This window comes from Stegostoma tigrinum, chromosome 49 (genome assembly GCF_030684315.1).
Source record: "Stegostoma tigrinum isolate sSteTig4 chromosome 49, sSteTig4.hap1, whole genome shotgun sequence".
Taxonomy (NCBI): Eukaryota; Metazoa; Chordata; class Chondrichthyes; order Orectolobiformes; family Stegostomatidae; genus Stegostoma; species Stegostoma tigrinum.
This window is the reverse complement of record NC_081402.1, coordinates 266,153-286,152: the sequence shown is the minus strand read 5'-3', so window position 1 is coordinate 286,152 and position 20,000 is coordinate 266,153. Positions and strand designations below refer to the sequence as shown.

Genomic DNA, 20,000 nt, shown 5'->3' with positions numbered 1-20,000 from the left:
GTGTGTGTGAGAGAGAGTTTGTGTGTGACAGAGAGAGAGTGTGTGTGCGAGAGAGAAAGAGAGAGTGTTTGTGTGGGGTGAGGGAGAGCAAGAGTGCATGCATGTGTGTGTGTGTGTGTGTGTGTGTGTGTTTGTGAGAGAGAGAGAGAGAATGTGTGTGTGTGAGAGAGCGTGTGTGTCTGAGAGAGAGAGTGTCTGTGTGAGGGAGAGAGTGTGTGTGTGAGAGAAAGAGAGAGAATGTGTGTGTGTGAGACAAAGAGAGAGAGAGTGTGTGTGTGTGACAGAGAGTGTGTGTGTGAGAAAGAGAGAGAGTGTGTGTGTGTGTTTGAGAGAGAGAGAGTGTGTGTGTGTGTGTGTGTGTGTGTGTGTATGACACAGAGAGAGTGTGTGTGTGTGAGAAAGAGAGAGTGTGAGAGTGTGTGTGTGTGAGAGAGTGTGTGCGTGTGTCACAGAGAGTGTGTGTGTGTGTGTGTGTGTGTGTGTGAGAGAGAGTGTGTGTGTGTGACACAGAGAGTGTGTGTGTCACCGATGGAGTGTGTGTGTGTCACAGAAAGTGAGAGTGTGTGTGTGTGTGTGACACAGAGAGAGAGTGTGTGTATGTGTCACAGAAAGAGAGTGTGTGTGTGTGTGTGAGAGTGAGTGTGCGAACATAGAACATAGATCAGTACAGCACAGTACAGGCCCTACGGCCTCCGATGTCATGCCGACCGTTTACGCTAAACCTAAGGTCTATCTAACCTCCACCCCCACCTTATACTATCACCCGTCTGCCTGTCTAATAGCCGCTTAAATGCCCCTAACAAGGCCGACTCCACTACACTCTCCGGCAAGGCATTCCACGCCCCGACCACTCTCTGAGTAAAGAACCTACCTCTGATGTCTCCCCTGTAACTACCCCCCACTCACTTTAAAAGTATGCCCCCTCGTTATAGCTACCTCCACCCTAGGGAAAAAGTCTCTGGCTGTCTACTGTATCTATCCCTCTGATCATTTTGTGCACCTCTATCAAGTCACCTCTCATCCTTCGTCATTCTAGAGAGAAAAACCCTAGCTCTCTCAACCTTTCCTCATCAGACCTTCCCTCCATTCCAGGCAACATCCTGGTGAATCTCCTCTGCAGCTTTTCCAACGCTTCCACATCTTCCCTGTAATGAGGCATCCAGAACCGGACACAATACTCCAGCTGTGGCCGAACCAGGGTTTTGTACAGCTGGAGCATAACTTCACGGCTCTTGAACTCAATCCCTCGTATTAATGAAAGCGAACAGACCTTACGCCTTCTTAACAACTCTATCCACCTGGGTGGCAGCTTTCAGGGAACTGTACCCCCAAGATCCCTCTGCTCCTCCACACTGCCAAGCATCTTTCCCTTAACCCTGTATTCTGCTTTCAAGTTTGCCCTTCCAAAATGAATCACCTCACACTTTTCAGGGTTAAACTCCATCTGCCACTTCTCAGCCCAGCTCTGCATCCGATCAATGTCCCTTTGTAACCGAGAACAGCCCTCCGCACTGTCCACAATGCGACTCACCTTCATATCGCCCGCGAACTTACTAATCCACCCTTCCACTCCTACATCTAATTCAGTTACAAAAATCACAAATAGAACAGATCCTTGTGGTACACGGCTCGTAGCTGAGCACCATGTTGAATATTTTCCATCCACTACAACCCTTTGTCTTCTCAGGGTCAGCCAATTCTGAATCCAATCTGCCACATGTCCCCCAATTCCATGCCTTGTTACCTACTGCATGAGCCTACCGTGGGGAAACTTATCAAACGCTTTACTTAAACAAGTGAGCGAGTGAGTGCGAGAGGGAGTGCGTGAATGAGTGAGTCAGTGTGGGTGAGCGTGTGAATGAGCAAGTAAGTGAGTGTGTGTGAGTGAAAGTGAGTGTGAATAAGTGAGTGAGTGCATGAATGAGAGTCAGGGAGAGAGTGAGTGAATGTGAGTGAATGAATGTGAGAGTGAGTGATGAGTGTAAGAGTGAGTGAGTTTAGCAATTGAGTGTGTAAGTGTGTGAGCACATGAGTGTGTGTGTGTGCGTGAATGAGTGAGTGTGTGAGTGAGAGTTAGAGTGCGTGTGAGTGTGTGTGTGCGTGACTTAGTGCGTCACAGCAACTGAGAGTGAGTGAGTAAATATATGCATGTGAGTGAGTGTGAAAGTGAATGAGGGAAAGTGTGAGAGTGAATGAGTCTGAGAGAGTGTGAGTCTGAGTGAGTGAGTGAATGTATGCGTGTGAGTGAGTGTGTGTGAGCGACAGTGAGTGAGTGTGAGAGGAAATTAGTGAGAGTTAATGAGCATGAAAGTGAGTGAGAGTGAGTGTGAGCATGTGAGTTTGAGAGTGAGTGAGTCTGAGTGAGAGTGAGTGTGAAAGTGAGTGTGAGACTGAATGTGAGTGAGTGTGTGAGTGAGTGAGCATGAGACGGAGAGTGAGAGTGAGTGAATGAGTGTGAGAGTAAGTGTGAGAGTGAGTGAGTGTGAGAGTCTCTGAGTGAGTGCGAGTGAGTGAGTGTGACTGAGTGCGAGAGTGAGAGTGGAGGGAGTGAGTGAGTGTGAGAGTGAGCGAGTGTGAGAGTAAGTGCGAGTGAGTGTGTGTGTGCATAAGTTAGAGCATCAGAGCATGTGGCAACGAGTGTGTGAGTGAATGAATGCGTGTGAGTGTGTGTGTGAGATGAAATTAGTGAGAGTTCATGAGTGTGAAAGTGAGCGAGTGTGTGAGCGTGCGTTTGAGAGTAAGTGAGTCTGAGTGAGTGAGTGTGAGAGTGAGTATGTGAGTGAGTGTGAGTGACTGAGTGAGAGTGAGTGTGACAGTAAGTGTGAGAGTGTCACTGAGTGATTGTGTGAGTGCAAGTGAGTGTGAGAGCAAGTGAATGTGAGAGTAGTGTGTGTGAGAGTGAGTGTGAGGGTGAGAATGAGTGAGTGAGAGTATGAGAGAGTATGAGAGTATGAGTGAAAGAGAAGGAGTGAGTGCAGAGTCCGAGCCCATGTGACTGCCCGAGTGCAGCGAGCCCCGGTTTTCCACGAAATGCCAGTGTCACCGAAAGAGGGAGAGAGCGAGAGAGAGAGAGACAGAGAGCGAGAGAGAGACAGAGAGCGAGAGAGAGAGAGACAGAGAGCGAGAGCGAGCGAGAGAGAGACAGAGAGCGAGAGAGAGAGAGACAGAGACAGAGAGAGGGAGAGATGAGCAAACAGGAATATGTGAGTCCTGTGAAGAATCTGCTTGCCGGTGGGATCGGGGGAGTTTGCCTCATCCTGGCCGGGCACCCCCTGGACACAGTGAAAGTAAGGAGCCTGTGACAAACACTGTCTCTCTCTCTCTCTCTCTCTCTCTCCCCCCTCCCCTCTCTCTGTCTCTATCTCTGCAGCTCTGTCTCTCCCTCTGTGTCTCTGTCTCTCTCCCTCTCTCTCTATCGCGCTCTCTGCCTCTCCGCTTCTGTCTCCCTCTCTGTCTGTCTGTTTCTCTGAACTTCTGTCTCTCTCTCTCTCTTCCCCTCTCTGTCTTTGTCTCTCTGTGTCTCTATCTCTGTGGCTCTCTCTCTCTCTCTCAGTCGCTCTCTCTGTGGTTCTGTCTATCTCTCTCTCTCTCTCTGTGGCTCTCTCTCTCTCTCTCTCTCTCTCCCTTGCTCTCTCTCTCTGAGGCTTATCTTTGCTCAGCAGATCTCTCAGTGCTTCAGCGCTGAATCTATCTCACGGAGGGAGGGAGGGAGGGAGACTGTTTCCAGGGGCTTAGTTGTTAAAGGTTTCTCACGTCGGTCCCTGCAATTTCTTGGGGAGCTGTTGTGAGGATGTTCAGGCTGTGGTTAGCCCCCAGACCTTCCTCATTCCTCATCCCCACGATTTCGCATTTTAATTGTCAAAGTATCAGCTTTGTAAAGATTAACAAATTATGAAATTGTAGACAAAATCTAAATCTCTCTCTCTGCGCCTCTCTGTCCCTCTCCGTCTCTCTCTCTCTCTTTTTATGGCTCCCTCTCCCTCTCTCTCTGTGTCTCAGTCTGTTTGTATCGTTCTGCCTCTGTCTCTCTCTCTGTGTCTCTCTCTCTCCTGCTGTGTGGCTCTGTCTCTCTCTCTCTCTCTGCGTCTCTGTCTCTCTCTCTCTCTTGTGTTTTTTTCTCTCTCTTTTTGTGAGGCTCTGACTCTCTCTGTCTCTCTCTCTCTCTTGTGTTTTTTTCTCTCTCTTTTTGTGCGCTCCCTCTCTCTCTCTCTCTGTCTCTCTCTCTCTATGGCTCTCTCTGTGCCTCTCTCTCTCTCTGGGTCTGTCTCCCCGACTGTGTATGTGTGTGTCTGTCTCTGTACCACTCACTCTCAGGTCTCTCTCTCTCTCTCTCCCTCTCTGACCTCCTTCCATCCTCCCTGCTGCCTATCTCTGATGTGGGTGAGGGGTTGATGATGGCTATGTTTGGGAGCCTGGGTCCGCAGCGTGAACGGGTACATTTATTCGCAGGGCCCCCTCTCCTGCGGTCGTTGCTAGCCTGAGCCCTGGCTGTGCTGACGGAGCTGTCTGCCTTCCTGGGAGATCCAGGGCGAATGAAATAACCCCATTGTCCCGCTGCTGGGGTCTTGGCCAAGTTTACAGCCTGCTCCCGGCTTCCAGCTCAGCAGGAGCGGGGCAGCCTGTCACCGGCCTCCGAGCGATCAGCAAATCCACTCCACTCCCCCAGGGTAGGCAATGGGCGGGGGGGCACCTCAACTCTCCCTCTCTCACACTCACTCACACATCTCTCTCACACTCACTCTCTCACACTCACACACACACACTCACTCACTCTCTCCCTCTCACACTCACTCACTCAGTCTCCCTCACGCACACACTCTCACGCACACACTCACTCACTCTCCCTCACACACTCACTCTCTCACACTCACTCACACATCTCTCTCTCACACTCACTCACACTCACTCACACTCACCCACTCTCCCTCACTCACTCACTCACACTCTCACCCTCACTCACTCACTCTCACTCCCTCACACACTCACTCTCACTCACACACTCATTCTCACTCACACTCACATCTCTCTCACACTCACACACTCACTCTCACTCATATACACTCACTCACACTCTCCCTCTCACACTCACACTCACTCACACTCTCCCTCTCACACTCACTCTCTCGCACTCACTCACACATCTCTCTCACACTCACCCTCTCACACTCACCCTCACACACTCACCCTCACTCACTCACTCTCCCTCACTCACTCTCCCTCACTCACTCTCCCTCACTCACTCACTCTCTCACACTCACTCACACTCTCTCCCTCACCCTCACACACTCACACACCCACACACACTCTCACCCTCACCCTCACACACTCACTCTCACTCACTCACACATCTCTCTCTCACACACACACTCACTCTCACTCACACATTCATTCTCACTCACACTCTCACATCTCTCTCTCACACTCACACACTCACACTCTCCCTCTCACACTCACTCACACTCACCCACACTCTCTCACTCTCCCTCTCACACTCACTCTCACTCACACACTCACACATCTCTGTCACACTCACTCTCTCGCACTCACTCACACTCTCTCACTCACCCTCACACACTCACTCTCACTCACACACACACTCACACATCTCCCTCTCACACTCACTCCCTTGCACTCACATATCTCTCTCACACTCACTCACATATCTCTCTCACACTCACTCACACTCACATCTCTCTCTCACACACACTCACTCTCACTCACACACTCATTCTCACTCACACTCTCACATCTCTCTCACACTCACACACTCACTCTCACTCATATACACTCACTCACACTCTCCCTCTCACACTCACACTCACTCACACACTCCCTCTCACACTCACTCACACTCTCTCACTCACCCTCACACACTCACTCTCACTCACACACACACTCACACATCTCCCTCTCACACTCACTCTCTCGCACTCACACACTCTCTCACTCACCCTCACACACTCACTCTCACTCACACACACACACTCACACATCTCCTCTCACACTCACTCCCTTGACTCACACATCTCTCTCACACTCACTCTCTCACACTCACTCACATATCTCTCTCACACTCACTCACGCTCACATCTCTCTCTCACACTCACTCACCCATCTCTCTCTCACACACACACTCACTCTCACTCACACACTCATTCTCACTCACACTCTCACATCTCTCTCACACTCACACACTCACTCTCACTCATATACACTCACTCACACTCTCCTTCTCACACTCACTCACACTCTCCCTCTCACACTCACTCTCTCGCACTCACTCACACATCTCTCTCACACTCACTCTCTCACACACACTCACCCTCACTCACTCACTCTCCCTCACTCACTCTCCCTCACTCACTCTCTCACACTCACTCACACTCTCTCCCTCACCCTCACACACTCACACACACTCTCACCCTTACCCTCACCCTCACACACTCACTCTCACTCACTCACACACCTCTCTCTCACACACACACTCACTCTCACTCACACATTCATTCTCACTCACACTCTCACATTTCTCTCTCACACTCACCCACACTCTCTCACTCTCCCTCTCACACTCACTCTCACTCACACACTCACACACCTCTCTGTCACACTCACTCTCTCGCACTCACTCACACTCTCTCACTCACCCTCACACACTCACTCTCACTCACACACACACACACTCACACATCTCCCTCTCACACTCACTCTCTCGCACTCACACACTCTCTCACTCACCCTCACACACTCACTCTCACTCACACACACACTCACACATCTCCCTCTCACACTCACTACCTTGCACTCACACATCTCTCCCACACTCACTCTCTCACACTCAATCACATATCTCTCTCACACTCACTCACACTCACACATCTCTCTCTCACACTCACTCACCCTCACACACACTCTCCCACACTCACTCACACGGTCTCACACACTCACTCTCTCACACACTCACTCTCTCACACACACTCACTCTCTCCCTCTCACACTCACTCAGTCTCCCTCACACACTCTCCCTCACACACTCTCCCTCTCACACTCACTCTCCCTCACACACTCACTCTCACTCTCACATACACTCTCACGCACACTCACTCTCCCTCGCACACTCACTCTCCCTCACTCACACTCACTCTCCCTCATGCTCTCGCTTGCACACTCACTCTCCCTCACTCACTCTCCCTCGCTCACTCACACACTCACTCTCTCACACACTCACTCTCTCACACACTCACTCACGCACTCTCCCTCACGCACACACTCTCACGCACACACTCACTCACTCTCCCGCACACACTCATTCACACTCACTCACTCACACACACTCTCACGCACACTCACACACTCACTCTCCCTCACACACTCACTCACACTCTCACGCACACTCACACACTCACTCTCCCTCACACACTCACTCTCACACACTCACTCTCACACACTCTCCCTCACACTCACACACTCACTCTCTCACACACACACTCTCACGCACACACTCACTCACTCTCCCTCACACACTCATTCACACTCACTCACTCACACACACTCTCACGCACACACACACTCACTCTCCCTCACACACTCACTCTCACACACTCTCCCTCACACTCGCACACTCACTCTCTCACACACACACTCTCCCTCGCACATTCACTCTCCCTCGCACACTCACACACTCACTCACACACACTCTCACTCTCTCACACACACACACTCTCTCACACACACTTACTCACTCTCTCTCACACACTCTCTCTCACACACCCTCACTCTCTCTCACACACTCACTCACTCTCCTTCACGCTCTCCCCCACACACTCACACTCTCTCACAGTCCCTCACACTCACACACAGTCCCTCACACTCAGTCACTCTCTCTCACACTCACTCACTCCCAACACTCATTCTCCCTCACTCACTCTCTCACACTCACTCACACATCTCTCTCTCACACTCACTCACACTCTCTCACTAACCCTCAGACACTCACACTCTCACACTCACCCTCACACACTCACTTTCCCTCACTCACTCTCTCACACTCACACACTCTCTCACTCACCCTCACACACTCACTCTCACTCACACACTTGCACACTCACTCCCACTCATACACACTCACTCACACTCTCCCTCTCATACTCACACACTCACACTCACTCACACTCTCTCACTCTCCATCTCACACTCACTCTCACTCACACACCTCTCTCTCACACACTCTCTCACCCACCCTCACACACTCACTCTCACATCTCCCTCTCACACTCACTCTCTTGCACTCACTCTCTCACACTCACTCACCCTCACACACACTCTCCCACACTCACTCACACGCTCTCACACACTCACTCTCTCACACACACTCTCTCACACACTCACTCTCTCACACACTCACTCTCTCACACACACTCACTCTCTCCCTCTCACACTCACTCAGTCTCTCTCACACACTCTCCCTCTCACACTCACTCTCACGCACACACTCACTCTCACTCACTCACACTCGCACACTCACTCCCACTCATACACACTCACTCACACTCTCCCTCTCATACTCACACACTCACACTCACTCACACTCTCTCACTCTCCCTCTCACACTCACTCTCACTCACACACCTCTCTCTGACACTCACTCTCTCGCACTCACACACTCTCTCACTCACCCTCACACACTCACTCTCACTCACACATCTCCCTCTCACACTCACTCTCTTGCACTCTCTCTCACACTCACTCACCCTCACACACACTCTCCCACACTCTCTCACACACACTCTCTCACACACTCACTCTCTCACACACACTCACTCTCTCCCTCTCACACTCACTCACTCAGTCTCCCTCACACACTCTCCCTCTCACACTCACTCTCACGCACACACTCACTCACTCTCCCTCACACACTCACTCTCTCACACCTACTCTCACGCACACTCTCACACTCACTCACTCTCTCTCACACACTCACTCTCCCTCACTCTCACTCACACACTCACTCTCCCACTGTCCCTCACACTCTCCCTCGCACTCTCCCTCGCACTCACTCCCTCACACTCTCTCTCCCTCTCACTCTCATGCACACACTCTCACACACACACTCTCCCTCACACACTCTCACTCACACTCCCTCGCACACTCACTCTCCCTTGCACACTCACTCTCCCTCGCACACTCACTCACTCTCACGCACTCACTCACTCTCTCACACACTCACTCACTCTCTCCCTCTCACACTCACTCAGTCTCCCTCACGCACACACTCACACTCACTCACTCCCCCCAACAATCACACTCACTCGTTCATGCTCTCTCACACTCACTCATTCTCTTCACTCGTGCACTCACTCTGCCTCACATACACTCTCTCACACTCACTCACTCACTATCCCTCACAAGCTCGCTCTCTCTCACACTCACTCTCCATCACATTCACTCACATTCTCTAATTCACTTGCCCACTCTCCCTCACACTCTCTCTCACACTCACTCACTCGCTCATTCTCCCTCACACTCTCTCTCACTCTTGCTCACACTCTCTCTCACACTCTCCCTCACACTCCCTCACACTCAGGCTGACACTCCCTCACACTCATGCGCTCACTCTCACACACACTCTCTCACTCACACTCACACATCTCTCTCTCCCTCACTCATACTCCCTCACTCACACTCCCTCACATGCTCTCCCTCACACACTCTCTCACACACTCACTCATACTCACACATCTCTGTCTCTTACACTCACTCACACTCACTCCTCCTCCCACACTCCACTCCCTCACACACTCACTCTCCCTCACACTCACACTCCCTCACGCTCTGCCTCACACACTCACACTCTCTCACAGTCCCTCACACTCACTCACTCACACTCACTCACTCTCGCTCACACACTCACACTCACTCCCCCAACACTCACACTCCCTCACACTCACTCACTCTCCCTCACACTCTCTCTCACACAATCACTCACACATTCTCTCTCACACACACTCTCACACACACACACTCACTCTCCCTCACTCACTCACCCTGACACTCATGCTCTCCCTCACACACTCACACTCACTTCACCCAACACTCACACTCCATCACACTCACTCACTCCCTCACACTCACTCACTGACTCACACTCTCCCTCACACGGTCACTCTCCCTCACGCTTACTCTCCCTCACAATCACTCACTCGTTCACTCTCTCTCACACTCACTCATTCTCTTCACTCACACACTCACTCTGCCTCACACGCTTAATCTCCCTCACACACTCGCTCTCACAGTCCCTCACACTCACTCTCTCTAATGCTCAGTCTCCGTCACATTCAGTCACACTCTCTCATTCACTCACACTCTCATTCACATGCCCACTCGCCCTCACACTCTCTCTCACACTCATTCGCTCGCTCACTCTCCCTCACACTCTCCCACTCCCTCACATTGACACTCGCGCGCTCTCTCTCTCTCACGCTCACTCTCCCTCACGCTCACTCACTCACTCACTCGCTCACTCTCCCTCTCACTCACACTCCCTCTCCCTCACACCCACTCTCCCTCACACCCACTCTCCCTCACACTCATGCGCTCACTCTCTCTCACGCTCACTCTCCCTCACGCTCACTCACACTCACTTGATCACACTCACTCATTCACAATCTCCCTCACATTCACTCTCCCTCACACACTCACTCTCATTCTCACACACTCTCTCTCTCTTTTCATATACACACACACACACACACACTCAGCCACACACACATACACACTCACCCACACACATACACACAGTCACCCACACACGCAGACACAGACACACACACACACAAACAGAGTCCCACTCAAACTCTCACCCACATATTCGCAAAATCTCTCTCTCTCTCTCTCTCTCACACACACACACACACACACACACACACAAAGCCCCACTCGCTCTCACAGGCTCACTCACTATCACACGCACATTCACAATTTTTTACACAGTCACAAACTGACACACATATTCTCTCACATACATTCCCGCTTAGAATATCTCACACACAATGGGTAACCCCCAGGATGTTGATAGTGGTGGGTCGGGGGGGGGGGGGGGGGGGTGGGGAATTCAGTGACGGTAACGCCATTGAACGTCAAGGAGTTGGCTGGGGCGGGGGGAGGCGATGGTTACAGTCTCTCTCGGTGGAGATGGGTGTAGCTTGGCGTTTGTGTGGCGCGAACGTCTCGAGGGAGTTGTCTGCAATTGCTCGCCCTGTTTTCATCTCACACTCTCTCACACGCACACACACACACACACACACACACACACACACACACACACACACACACTCCCTCTCTCACACACACACACCCACACACACACTCACTTTCTCTCACACACACACCCACACACTCACTCACTTTCTCTCTCACACACACCCACACACGCACTCACTTTCTCTCTCACACACACCCACACACGCACTTTCTCTCTCACACACACCCACTCACTCACTTTCTCTCTCACACACACCCACTCACTCTCTCACACACACACCCACACACACTCTCACTTTCTCTCTCACACACACTCACACACTTTCTCTCTCACACACACCCACAAACTAACTCACTCTCACACACACACACACTCACTCTCTCTCACACACATACTCACTCTCTCTCTCTCACACACACACACCCACACACTCACTCTCTCACACACACATCCACCCACACACTCACTCTGTCTCTCACACACACACTCACTCACACACACACTCTCTCTCTCACTCACACACACACGCACACTCATTCTCACACACACACACGCACATACATGCACACTCATTCACACACAGACAAAATCCCCGCCTTCGCCCCACTACAGCGCAAAAACACAGCCCCTCCTGAAAATGTGACCCACTGTATCCCTCCAGCCCCCTACACCCCCTCCCTATCTCTGTCACCCCCTCCATTCGCCTACACCCCCTCCCTATCTCTGTCACCCCCTCCAGCCCCCTACACCCCCTCCCTATCTCTGTCACCCCCTCCAGCCCCCTACACCCCCTCCCTATCTCTGTCACCCTCTCCCTATCTCTGTCACTCCCTCCGGCCCCCGACACCCCCTCCCTATCTCTGTCACCCCCTCCAGCCCCCTACACCCCCTCCCTGTCTCTGTCACCCCCTCCAGCCCCTACACCCCCTCCCTATCTCTGTCACCCCCTCCATCCCCCTCCCTATCTCTGTCACCCCCTCCATCCCCCTACACCCCCTCCCTATCTCTGTCACCCCCTCCATCCCCCTACACCCCCCTCCCTATCTCTGTCACCCCCTCCAGCCCCCTACACCCCCTCCCTATCTCTGTCACCCCCTCCAGCCCCCTACACCCCCTCCCTATCTCTGTCACCCCCTCCAGCCCCCTACACCCCCTCCCTATCTCTGTCACCCCCTCCAGCCCCCTACACCCCCTCCCTATCTCTGTCACTCCCTACACCGCCTCCCTATCTCTGTCACCCCCTCCACCCCCTCCCTGTCTCTGTCACCCCCTCCTGATCTCTGTTACCCCCTACAGCCCCCTAACCCCCCTCCCTATCTCTGTCACCTACTCCGACCCCTCGCTAGTCTCTCTCCTCACAGCACCACACCCAGGCGGGTGTCCAGGCGCTAGGTAAATGCATCCAGCGCAGGGTGCAGCGCGAAACCTGAGCCTCATTGTGTTTTCCATCCGAACGAACCCACTCTCCCTTCCCCACCCCACCTTCCCTGCACAGGTCCGACTGCAGACCCAGGGAAAGCCCACCGTCAGCCGGACACCCATCTACAGCGGGGCCTTCGACTGCATCAGGAAGACCGTGGCCAATGAGGTGAGGCGCCGCCAGCCTGTCCCTCAAACAGCGCAATGGAGGGGGCTGAATGGCCTCCTGTTCCTATGTAACAGGCTCGGGGAGGAGGTGGAGGGGCTGAATGGCCTCCTGTCCCTGTGTAACAGGCTCGGGGAGGAGGTGGAGGGACTGAATGGCCTCCTGTCCCTCTGTCACAGGCTCGATGTGGAGGTGGAGGGGCTGAATGGCCTCCTGTCCCTGTGTAACAGGCTTGAGGAGGAGGTGTAGGGACTGAATGGCCTCCTGTCCCTCTGTCACAGGCTCGATGTGGAGGTGTAGGGGCTGAATGGCCTCCTGTCCCTGTGTAACAGGCTCGATGAGGGGGTGTAGGTACTGAATGGCCTCTTGTCCCAGTGTAACAGATGGAGGAGGAGGTGGAGAGGCTGAATGGCCTCCTGTTCCTGTGTAACAGGCTGGAGCGGTGGGGGGGCTGAATGGCCTCCTGTTCCTGTGTTACAGAGTGGTGGGGGTTGTGGCGGAGGGGAGGCGAAACGGCCTCCTGTCCCTGCGTATCAGGCTCGGGGAGGAGGAGGAGGTGGGGAGGGGGTGGGTCCACTGTTTCTGTCACTCTCTCTGTGTCTCCCTCAGGGTCTCACTGGGTTGTACAAGGGAATGGGGGCTCCCCTCCTCGCCATCACCCCCGTCACCGCTGTCCTGTTTTTTGGCTACGGTGTTGGCAAGAAACTCCAACAGCAGCACCCCGAGGAACACCTCTCGTGAGTTCTCACCGTCGGAGGGTCAGCGCCAAGGTAGCGGGCGCTGTCAGAGGGTCAGTGCTGAGGGAGCGGGCACTGTCGGAGGGTCAGTGCTGAGGGAGCGGGCGCTGTCGGAGGGTCAGTGCTGAGGGAGCGGGCGCTGTCGGAGGGTCAGTGCTGAGGGAGCGGGCCCTGTCGGAGGGTCAGTGCTGAGGGAGCGGGCACTGTCGGAGGGTCAGTGCTGAGGGAGCGGGCGCTGTCGGAGGGTCAGTGCTGAGGGAGCGGGCGCTGTCGGAGGGTCAGCACCGAGGGAGCGGGCGCTGTCGCAGGGTCAGCGACGAGGGAGCGGGCACTGTCGGAGGGTCAGTGCTGAGGGAGCGGGCCCTGTCGGAGGGTCAGTGCTGAGGGAGCGGGCACTGTCGGAGGGTCAGTGCTGAGGGAGCGGGCGCTGTCGGAGGGTCAGTGCTGAGGGAGCGGGCACTGTCAGAGGGTCAGTGCTGAGGGAGCGGGCACTGTCAGAGGGTCAGTGCTGAGGGAGCGGGCGCTGTCGGAGGGTCAGTGCTGAGGGAGCAGGCGCTGCCGGAGGGTCAGCGCCGAGGGAGCGGGCGCTGTCGGAGGGTCAGTGCTGAGGGAGGGGGCGCTGTCGGAGGGTCAGCGGCGAGGGAGCGGGCGCTGTCGGAGGGTCAGCGCCGAGGGAGGGTGCAGGAGAATGTGCCTTGATTGTGTTGTGTTCGCTGTGTTGCAGAAAGCATCAGCTGTTTATCGCGGGAATGGTTTCTGGGGTGTTTAGCAGCATCATCCAGAGCCCGGTGGAGAGGATCAAGTGTCTCTTACAGGCCAGTGACGCGCATAGATTATTTTGACGGTCCTGAGTGAGCATTTATCATCCACCTCCCTCCTGCCTGGCATCTCTGTGCACCACCGGACACTACAGCCCCCTATCCCTGCTCCAGTGACCAGCTAACGCCCTCCTGCAACACTGCCACTTCGCCACTGACACGCAAGGGCAGCTGAGCTCATTAGGAATGCTCGGCTGAGCTCCACATCTCCCCCTACCACTGACACGCAGAGGCAGCTGAGCTCATTAGGAATGCTCGGCTGAGCTCCACATCTCCCCCTACCACTGACACGCAGAGGCAGCTGAGCTCATTAGGAATGCTCGGCTGAGCTCCACATCTCCCCCTACCACTGACACGCAGAGGCAGCTGAGCTCATTAGGAATGCTCGGCTGAGCTCCACATCTCCCCCTACCACTGACACGCAGAGGCAGCTGAGCTCATTAGGAATGCTCGGCTGAGCTCCACATCTCCCCCTACCACTGACACGCAGAGGCAGCTGAGCTCATTAGGAATGCTCGGCTGAGCTCCACATCTCCCCCTACCACTGATACACAGCGGCAGCTGAGCTCACTAGCAATGCTCGGCTGAGCTCCAAATCTCCCCTACCACTGACACGCAGCGGCAGCTGAGCTCACTAGCAATGCTCGGCTGAGCTCCACATCTCCCCCTACCACTGATACGCAGCGGCAGCTGAGCTCACTAGCAATGCTCGGCTGAGCTCCAAATCTCCCCTACCACTGACACGCAGCGGCAGCTGAGCTCACTAGCAATGCTCGGCCAAATTGAGGGCCTGGTTCCAAAGGTTTTCTAAGGGAAGAGGAATGTTTCTCTTCCTCACCACCAGACTGAAATAAATGCAGCAACAAATGCCTGCAAAATCACAGGTTAAACAAAAAAAAAACATTTCTGGTACATTCTGGGGACAGAGAGAGACCGCACCATTTTAAAAATCCTTCAGATTTTATCCTGAGCGCTTCAACGCTAATTTGAGTCTGCAACATCCAGCGATATATTTGCAACCCAGTCCCCTTCTGCCCGAGTGAACGATTGCATCGTTCCCGCTATTTGTGGGGAGAGAGAGAGAGTGAGAGAGAGAGAGAGAGAGAGAGAGAGAGAGCCAGAGTGAGCAAGAGAGAGAGAGAGAGAAAATGCAAGGCTTCCCACCCCTGCTGTTCCCGATCTCTACTTCCCAGCATTCGGCTCCCTGCGGCTGAAACACCGTTTGCCGGTGCATTCCCAAGTGTGGCCTCAGTGTCTTGCTGAGCCGATCGCTCTGCTGTGGACTGTTCAGGTCCAGTGTTGACGGAGGTGCTCAAGAAACTGACGCGGTTTGTGGTTGGGAGGGGGATGGTGTATGCACCTGGTGGGTGGCTGACCTTTTAAGAGTTGTAGGATGAAACGCTAGGGTCGGCTTGCACAGTTCGGTTCATTTCATGTCGCAACACGGGCTTTTTGTGGTGGGACGATTGATAAGGGTCTAGTTGAGGTGAGGGAGGGGGTTCGGGACACTCGCCTTTATCGGTCGGTGGGTTGAGTGTAGAAGTCGGGAGGGTTGTGTATGGGTGAGGCCGCTTTGGGAATACTGCGTCCAATCCCGTCTCCCTGCTACAGGAAGGATGTTGGGTAAGGGGTTGGTAAAGGAGGGTTTGGGTGACAGGGAGGGGCTGGGGGCTGTTTTCCCCAGAGCGTCGGAGGCTGGGGGGGGGGCCTTACAGAGATTTATAAACCCATGAGGGGCATGGAGACGGGGAATAGGGAAGGTCTTTTCCCCCCAGGGGTAGAGGGGGTCCAAAACTAGAGGGGCACAGGTTTAAGGTGGGGGGCGGAAAGGGACCTGAGGGGCAGCTTTTTCACTCAGAGGGTGGTGCGTGTGTGGAACGAGGAAGTGGCTGGGGGCTGGTACGGTTATCACTTCATGCTTTGGGGCAGATGTCAGAGTGACAGCACACAGTGGCAGGAGGAAACTGAGAGAGCTTTTTGTTTGTTTGCGGCAGAGTAGGTGCAGACAGGGAGAGGCGACAGAAAATATTCAGGACCCAGTGATTGTGTGAAACAACTCTACAAAGAATCTGGACTGGCTGGAATCTACAAAGGCACTGGGCTCACCTTACTGAGGGGTAGGGCCATCAGTCGGAGGGTCAGTGCCGAGGGAGCGGGCGCTGTCGGAGGGTCGGCGCCGAGGGAGCAGGCGCTGACGGAGGGTCGGTGCTGAGGGTGCGGGCACTGTCGGAGTGTCAGCGCCGAGGGAGCGGGCACTGTCGGAGGGTTGGTGCAGTGGGTGCGGGCGCTGTCGGAGGGTCAGCGCCGAGGGTGCGGGCGCTGTCGGAGTGTCAGCGCCGAGGGAACGGGCGCTGTTGGAGTGTCAGCGCCGAGGGATCGGGCGCTGTCGGAAGGTCAGCGCCGAGGGAGCAGGTGCTGTAGGAGAGTCAGCGCCGAGGGAGCAGGTGCTGACGGAGTGTCAGCGCCGAGGGAGCGGGCGCTGTCGGAGGGTCAGAGCCGAGGGAGCGGGCGCTGTCGGAGGGTCGGCGCCGAGGGAGCGGGCGCTGACGGAGGGTCAGTGCTGAGGGAGCAGGCGCTGACGGATGGTCAGTGCTGAGGGAGTGGGCGCTGTCGGAGGGTCAGCGCCGAGGGAGCGGGTGCTGTCAGAGGTCCACAGCGGGCGCTGACGGAGGGTCGGCGCCGAGGGAGCGGGCGCTGTCGGAGGGTTGGAGCGAGCACTCACGCAGGGTCGGTGCCGAGGGAGCAGGCGCTGACGGAGGGTCAGTGCTGAGGGAGCAGGCACTGTCGGAGGGTCAGCACTGAGGGAGCGGGCGCTGTTGGAGGGTCAGTGCTGAGGGAGCGGGCGCTGTCGGAGGGTCAGTGCTGAGGGAGCGGGCGCTGTCGGAGGGTCAGCGCTGAGGGAGCGGGTGCTTTCGGAGGGTCAGTGCTGAGGGAGCGGGCGCTGTTGGAGGGTCAGTGCTGAAGGACCGGGCGCTGTTGGAGGGTCAGTGCTGAGGGAGCGGGCGCTGTCGGAGGGTCAGTGCTGAGGGAGCGGGCGCTGTCGGAGGGTCAGTGCTGAGGGAGCGGGTGCTTTCGGAGGGTCAGTGCTGAGGGAGCGGGTGCTTTCGGAGGGTCAGTGCTGAGGGAGCGGGTGCTTTCGGAGGGTCAGTGCTGAGGGAGCGGGCGCTGTCGGAGGGTCAGTGCTGAGGGTACTCTCCCGCGATGTTCCCTGTGTCCAATGACCAGGTGTTGTCTACTCTCTGCCATATCAGATATCCCAGCCAATGGAGTCTACTTCCTGAGCTATGAGTGGTTGAAGGAGATGTTGACCCCTGAGGGTGAAAGGTCAGTGGGCAACCAATTTCAACCCCAAAACTGGGGAAGGTCACATCTCGAGACCTGCACCTTCTCTCTCTCCCCACCCACGCCAAAAACCCCCCAAGTAGGTTCACCCCAAACCAGGGACAGCTGCGCCCCAGTCAACATCTCCCCGCAGAACCCCCTAGTTCCCGTCAGGATCCCAAAAGGTGGGGTCTTGGAAGGGAGGGGGTGATGGTGGTGTGGAGACAGGAACCATTCCAGCGGCCTGGCATCCAATTCCGAAGCTGACGGCAAAGCTTGGAATTTGGGGGATGAGGGAGGGGTTGGGGTGGGGTGGAGGGGTTGGTACATTTTGGGGGAGTCGGCGGGTGTCTTACTCCCTTGGCCATACCCGCACGCCAACCTGCTCCCCTCCCCAGCCCCACTGCCGGGTTCGAGACCCCACAGGGTTGAGAAGACGAAGGAGGAATCGGGTTCGGAGGAGTTGGGAATCGCGATGGTAACGAGTGGGTGTGGGGAGGGGGTGCGGGCTTGACGGGAAGCATCAGGGGCGAGGGTGAGGCGGGGGTGCAGGCTGGCGACGCGGATTTAGGGAGGCATTGGAGGAAGGGCGTGCACATCTTTCCTGGGATTCGTATCTCGAAGGTGGGTGGGGGGGGGGGTGGTTGCGGTGCGTCTCCGAAACTCACCCTCGTGCCCCCCACCCCAACCCACCATCCCCACCGCACCACCTCCAGGAGGAGGGTGGAAGGCTAAAGGGGGGCAGGAAGGGCACATGGGGAGGAGTAATGAATGGGAGGGGGGGCTACGGCCAGAGAATCGGGGGTGGTCGGTGGGGGGGGGGGGGCACGGATGGGAAGTCTTGGTGGGGTGGTGCGTGTGCTCAGTCATGTTCCCGTTTGGGGAGGGGGAGGGGTGAGCAGGGTTTGGAGTTGCTAAGGGGCAGTTCACGGCCTCCCACTCCCCCAAACCGCTCCCCCACACTCACTCCTCCCCCCATGGGCACTACCACACCCCTTTCCCACCCCAGCCCCCCCTGCCCACCACCCTCTCAAAAACCCTGTTCTTATTCTTTGCCCCCAATAGCGATGCCAGGCTCAGCACTCCCAGAATCCTCTTGGCCGGAGGAATGGCGGGCACATTTAATTGGATGGTGGCCATACCGGCCGACGTGGTCAAGTCTCGGTACCAGACTGGTGAGTGCCTAGGATGGGGGCGCGGGGAGCACGGGATCCATGCCGCCCACCCCAGCCAAGCAGCATGCTCCATCACCCCTACTTGCCAGCGCCCCCTCCCTATTACCGTCACTCCATCCAGCCCTCTACACCCCCTCCCTATCACTGTCACCCCCTCCAGCCCCCTACACCCCCTCCCTATCTCTGTCACCCCCTCCGGCCCCCTACACCTCCTCCCAACTCTGTAACCTCCTCCACCCCTACACCCCCTCCCTATCTCCATCACATCCTGCAGTAAGAATGTGTGTGAGTGTGTGTGACAGAGAATGTGTGTATGTGTATGTGTGTTAGTGTGTGTGTGTGTTAGTGTGTGTGTGTGTTAGTGTGTGTGTGTGTTAGTGTGTGTGTGTGTGTGTGTGTGTGTGTGTGAGAGAGAGAGAATGTGTGAGTGTGTGTGTGTGTGTGTGTGTTAGTGTGTGTGTGAGAGAGAGAGAATGTGTGTGAGTGTGTGTGTGACAGAATGTGTGTGAGTGTGTGTATGTGAGAGAGAACGTGTGTGTGTGAGAGAGAGAGAATGTGTGTGAGTGTGTGTGTGACAGAATGTGTGTGAGTGTGTGTATGTGAGAGAGAACGTGTGTGTGTGTGAGAGAGAGAATGTGTGTGTGTGTGTGTGTGTGTGTGTGTGAGAGAGAGAATGTGTGTGTGTGACAGAATGTGTGTGAGAGAGAGTGTGTGTGTGTGTGTGTGTGTGTGTGTGTGTGTGTGTGTGTGTGTGTGTGTATGAGGCCATACTCCAAGTAGAGGCCATGCTGCTCTTAACTTGTGTCCGTTTCCGATCCCAGCTCCTGACACGAAGTATCTGAGCGGTTTTCGGGATGTTCTTCGTGAGTTAATCCACGAGGAGGGTCTCGCCTCCCTCTACAAGGGATTCACAGCCGTAATGTTACGTGCATTTCCCGCCAACGCGGTAAGATATCTCTGTTCCCTCTTCTTCACCCTCCCAGTTCATGAACAGTTTGGATGTGAATGTAGGAGGGATGGTTAGTGAATGCAGGTGTCACCAGCAGTAGGGGGGTAGGGGACAGCGAAGGGGGTTACCTCAGATTATGATGGGACCTGGATCAG

The 20,000-nt window shown here is 55.2% G+C and overlaps 1 protein-coding gene across 1 annotated transcript in view; it reads left to right on the top strand.

Annotated features, from left to right (window-relative positions):
* Positions 1 to 3,044: 3,044 nt before the first annotated feature.
* LOC125449993 (mitochondrial carnitine/acylcarnitine carrier protein-like) overlaps positions 3,045 to 20,000 on the top strand; it is a 17,306-nt gene continuing 350 nt past the window's right edge. The window contains exons 1-8 of the mRNA XM_059643167.1: positions 3,045 to 3,287; positions 12,756 to 12,848; positions 13,455 to 13,582; positions 14,307 to 14,397; positions 16,400 to 16,517; positions 17,652 to 17,724; positions 18,787 to 18,896; positions 19,718 to 19,842. Coding sequence (XP_059499150.1) covers positions 3,186 to 3,287; positions 12,756 to 12,848; positions 13,455 to 13,582; positions 14,307 to 14,397; positions 16,400 to 16,517; positions 17,652 to 17,724; positions 18,787 to 18,896; positions 19,718 to 19,842 — 840 coding nt within the window. The 5' untranslated portion in view covers positions 3,045 to 3,185. The remainder of the gene's footprint in view (positions 3,288 to 12,755; positions 12,849 to 13,454; positions 13,583 to 14,306; positions 14,398 to 16,399; positions 16,518 to 17,651; positions 17,725 to 18,786; positions 18,897 to 19,717; positions 19,843 to 20,000) is intronic.